At 36.2% G+C, this 5193-nt stretch overlaps 1 protein-coding gene across 1 annotated transcript; it reads right to left on the minus strand.

Moving 5' to 3' along the window:
• Positions 1–1847: 1847 nt before the first annotated feature.
• On the minus strand, positions 1848–4817 carry nat8l2 (N-acetyltransferase 8-like 2). The gene is made up of 2 exons (XM_015053239.1): positions 4622–4817; positions 1848–2884 (listed from the first exon to the last, which is right to left on the minus strand). The coding sequence occupies exon 2, from the start codon at positions 2880–2882 to the stop codon at positions 2211–2213; it is 672 nt and encodes a 223-aa protein (XP_014908725.1). The 5' UTR covers positions 2883–2884; positions 4622–4817; the 3' UTR covers positions 1848–2210.
• Between the last annotated feature and the right edge of the window lie 376 nt (positions 4818–5193).

A 5193-nucleotide genomic window follows, 5' to 3' on the forward strand; every position in this document is an offset into this window, starting at 1 on the left:
TCTTGAAATGATTTTGAACATTTGGCTCCACCTACCGACAGAATGAAAATACACATGTAACAGAAATTTACATGAACAGTTTCATCTTTTTCACAATAGGGACAATTTAAATGAATCTGGATAAACAGTATCTTAAAAAAAAGAAATGAAATAAATAAATAAATAAATAAATAAAAATAACAAAAAAATAAATAAAAATATACTTACAATAATTGTAATAATAATAATTATATTTTTGTATAGTAGATATTTGTGTTTAAAATTATTTTTGCAAACAGAAATCTTAGATTGTGATCACATAAAATGCCCTGAACTTTATGGTTATAATATGACAACATGCAGAAAATGTTGCAGTATCAATACTTTTGCAAAGGCTCTGAACCTGGAACTGCTGCATTGCTTAGGTAAGCAGTGCCCTCTGCTGTGTTAGACTGAAAGTGATTCTGACACCAACAAACTAAAAGTGCTTACAAATAGATCTGTTTAAAATATGTCACTGTTTAATTTTAACATTGGTTGGTCCACAGTAACAGATTAGTGATTTAAAAAATATATGTAAAAATAATTTATATATCAAATATTATCCAGGTACAACAACAAATGCATATCTAATCTGAATCAGGTTTACTGTCAAGTCTTTTTGCTTGCTGTTACTAAAATAAGAGATGCATAAAAATGTTTGTAGAACAAATGGACAAGTACGAAAAAAAATGTATTTCTTGCCTCACAGACTTATTATACAGCGTTTTGGGTTTAATAGTATTTTACTGATTGTCACTGTATATGTTGTATTAATATTTATAACTGACATACTGTGGAAACCTTTCCGGGGCCTGGAAAACGTCACTGTGATACGTGGCTTTAAAAGTGTCCCTACCTGGATTATGTCTTACATTTATAATAATTTACATTCCCAACGACAAACACCTACATCTGGAATAACAGCTTCTTGAAGCTAACTCACATGGGTTAGAGTTCGGCTGGGCTATTGTGGTATTTATATTTAAAACATATTAATATTTATCACTGCTGTCATGGAAACAACTGGGAAAAAGAGTAACAGTAATAACTTAAGCAATAAAAAGTGTTTGGATTTTGGAAACATCATACTGAAGTGTTTATCGCCATGACGATATACTCTCAATAAAAACAAATGATATGACAACTGCATATCCCTATGTGGAAGCTATTTACAGAGCCTACACATATATCTGGACATAAGGTTTTAAAGTACAGCGTCACAAGTTGACATTTATGAACATCTGACTGGTACTACTCCACCCCAGCACGTCAAGCAGCATCTTCCTGCCATCATTACATGCCACCTGAAATTCATGTTTACTGCTTATTCTGTGATGCCTCCACAGGTGGGCAGTATGCATTGGAGTATGTAATGTCCCAACCTGAAGTCAGAGAAAGAGCATACCGATACACCAAGATTCTTAATTATTTAGGATTTTCTCTAAAAGCAATTTATAAAACACATTTTCATAATTTACATAATCAAACGCTTTTGACGCATCAATAAAACAGTTAAAAATTGTGGCATTATACCTATTGTATAAATGTAAGATCTGATTGAAACCAAAAATGCACACAACAGTGCCAATGGTTTTGATTTAATTGTGGTAGTTCAACACAAATCTCAACGGGTCAGCATTATGAATGTAGGTCAGGCTGATTAAGCTAAACAGACAGAGCGCTTGAAGGTGAGTGGTGAGGTCTAACGGAAAAGAAGAAAGGAATGGAAGAAAGGACAAACGGTAGAGAGGTCAGGGTTCATTTACTGAAATGTTTTTGTCTTATTCTATTGCTAAATTAAACAAAAAATACAAATAAAGGCAACATATTAGAAAAAAATAATCTTTATTTCAGATTTAGTGCAGACTTTTTGTCAGGAGAACAAAATTGGTTGTTATAAAAACAGTTAGTGGAAACAGGTCAGATTAATAACACACTCAATAATATTCAATAGGTGGAGTGAAGTAAACTGTTAAAATGTCATGCATCAAACATTTAACAAGTGTAAACAAGAAATTAGAACTACTTTTAATAAGTTGGAGACAACCAAACGTCATGATGGTGAATGCATCGTAATCAGAGTTAAATACTTTTGGTCCCCATGTCAGTGGAAAAGCTACCACTTATAAGACAGGCTTTTCTTTAGGAGGTGCAAAGTAAGACACAGAGGCAAACCCTAAACTGTAGCTTCACAAAAGTTTTTCCATTTTTAAAATGGTGACTTGGACCAACGCAAGCACCCAGGAGGGAGAGTATGCCTCTGTGTGTGTGAGGACAAGTTTGAACCCCAGTTTTTTGTACAGATCCACAGCAGCCATCTGGGTGGAGGTGGTCTCTAGCACCACCTTGGAGAAGCCTCGCTCCTTACAGAAATCAATCACAGTCTGAGTCAACCTACGGCCCAGTCCCATCCGCCTGGACTTTGGCGAGATGCTCATTCTGAACAATTCCCCATGCTTCTCATTCCCACTTTCTATACACAATACAGCCACCATACCGATGACCTGCTTTGCCCCGTCGACCTCAGCCTCTGCCACCCAAAAGCAGTCATCTGGTCTGCTCAGGTAGCTCCCATCGATGTCCTGCATGTCTGTCTTCAGTTTCGCTGAGACATACCTGGCGAATAGGTCGTAGGAGCAGCAGTAGATGAGTCCCACCCAGGCTGCTGACAGCAACAGAGCTGTAAACAAAGAGCCCAGGAGGTAGCCAACCACACCCAGAGACAGGATAATAGTGAGGTGGAGAGGGCTAGTCATGGCATTCTGAAAACATGGGCCGATGTGCTCCCTGATGCCGTTGCTGAACAGGCGCCGCACCGTGTCCTTGTCTGAGGGACGGTAGCGGCGGATCACCAGCTCCATGACTACAGGAAAAAGCAAAAAGAAGAAGCATGAGTTGTAAGTTTTTTATTATCTATCTTGTATCTTTTCCAGAACCAAATTATGGAAAAGCGGCATACAGTTTCTGTTCTCCACAAATGTGGAACAAACGTCCAGAAAACTGCAAAGACGCTGAAACACTGAGGTCCTTTAAATCAAGGTTAAACTCCACCTGTTAAGATTTACCTTTGATTCCTAGTAACTAACCATTTGTTTGATTAATTATTATTATTATTTTAAATGCTGGTTCCATTTTAGTTTTTATTAGTTTCAGTTCTAGTTTAAATCTGTTTTGTAAGATGAATTACATAGTATGGGGCAAGATTGGAAAAGTAGAAAAGTAAAAAATATAAATCCCAGAAATTGCTAATAGTTTCTTTTATGTATTAATTTAAAGCAGAACAGCCATAAATATCAGGCAAGTATAAGAAATATTTATAACTGTCGAAAATTCAGTAAGCACAGTAACAGCAACTGCAAAGCAGCTAATGCAGATTAACCAAATTAAAAGTAATTCAGATTAATTTCAATTTGCGCATTAGAAAGCGCAACATTAAATGCGGGTGTTACATTACAGAAAACACTGAAATTGACTGATAGCACCACAACATAGCAGCCAAGCCATCATGAGGATAATGTTTTGGATATTTTGCACATATTCTGGTATTACATGGCAGCTGCTGGAAGCTGGTGCAATGTACAATGTTTTAAGTGTTTAGCTATCACTTAAAACACCGATTAAAAAGAAAATCACTGAAATTAACTGTGAATGTGAAGGGGTGAATCAAAGTGATCCTTAATATTTGTGGGTTTGTTCCCCTTTAAGAATGTCACTTATTTCCTTCCACTACAAGACACTCCCTTTTATCTAAGTTTCAGTCATTTTCAAAGATATCTCAAATTGAACTTTGGCACTTTCTCCCAACTGTAGCTGGCATGTTAAGTGTGGACGGACTGCAGCAACACTTGACTGATGTACCTGCTATCTGCTGACATAATGTGGCACATTCATACAATGTCAGACAAAGCCATAAACTAAGCTATAAATTCAGTTAATTTTGTGAACACTTTTATTTTGTTAGTTGTTCTCTCTTTTTTTGTAAACTCTCATTTTTATTTTTATTTCAGTTAACAAAAATGTTCCAGTGCAATAAAGATGTGAAAGTTTCAAATTGTTTCCTTATGCTAAATGATTTCGAAATGCAGCATTTCAATTCCCTAAATATAAAATGTGCTTGTTTCTCTGAATATGCATTTTATAGGATTTGTTGATTTAAGAATAAGAAGTTTAAGATTAATTTTCAAACCAAGTATATAATCAAGTACATAATGCTAGAACTACATGTAAAAATAATGAGCAAGGTCTACCTATTTCAGAAAAGATAACTGGAGTAGCTGGTAGGAATACTTCAGTCGTGCTGTATTAAATTCCATGCTTTCTCTGCTTGGATTTTAATACTGGGTTAGCTTGCTAAAACTGCACAAGCTAACCCAGGCTGTGTAGTAGCTCGTGAGCGAGCGGGTACAAAGGAAACACAAAGATTTATCATGTTTTTATAGTCAAATACGCAGTAATCTCGGGCTGCGTCAAAATCACAAACAGCATGAAGAACAGTTTTTTTCCCCTTCACCATAATTTCTTAAATCTGAATGCAATACTAGCTAACCTATCTTAAACACCTGATTGGGATTTACTCATTGTTCGGTTATGTTAAACTCACCACAAAAATACTTCTCGGACCCTTACTGTACTTTACGCAAACTTTCTCGGTTTGTTCAGTTTATCGAACAGCAACTCTGTAATCCGACTTACACCTCAGCCGCTTAAAAAGACAGCAACCCTTGCAAACACCGTTTGAACGTATATTTAGGTTAATAGTTAAACTTTAAACTTGTGCAGTTACATGAACGGGACGTACACATTTGATTCGGGTCAGAGTACATAAGCGTCATAAACGGGAAGGGACATTGTTTTTCCTTTTAAGTGTTGTGCGAAATTCTGTTCCCCTGTGAAAATTTGTTCCCTGCGTCGGGAGCGCGCATTGCAGCCAGAGAGGCGGATCCGACGGATATGACCATTTACACTGCGCTTCTGATCGATTTGTCGGTAAAAAAAAAAAAAAAAAAAAAAACATAAAAAAAAACGAACTCATATGATCATGTCAAGGATGTAACATTCATTTTAATCGGTAGCTGTTGTGTTGTTATTTCCATCCTCTTATATCAGCAATGAAAAATTCTAAATACACACTACGTGTTGGAAACCTGTGTTTGGTGACTGACTTTTATTTGT

The sequence above is a fragment of the Poecilia latipinna genome, unplaced genomic scaffold, assembly GCF_001443285.1.
Source record: "Poecilia latipinna isolate Pla-1442-1.1 unplaced genomic scaffold, P_latipinna-1.0 Scaffold1170, whole genome shotgun sequence".
NCBI classification, from domain to species: Eukaryota; Metazoa; Chordata; class Actinopteri; order Cyprinodontiformes; family Poeciliidae; genus Poecilia; species Poecilia latipinna.

Excerpts from the sequence above, each read along its gene's own strand:
- nat8l2 (XM_015053239.1), bottom strand. The coding sequence starts at position 2,882 with ATGGAGCTGGTGATCCGCCGCTACCGTCCCTCAGACAAGGACACGGTG.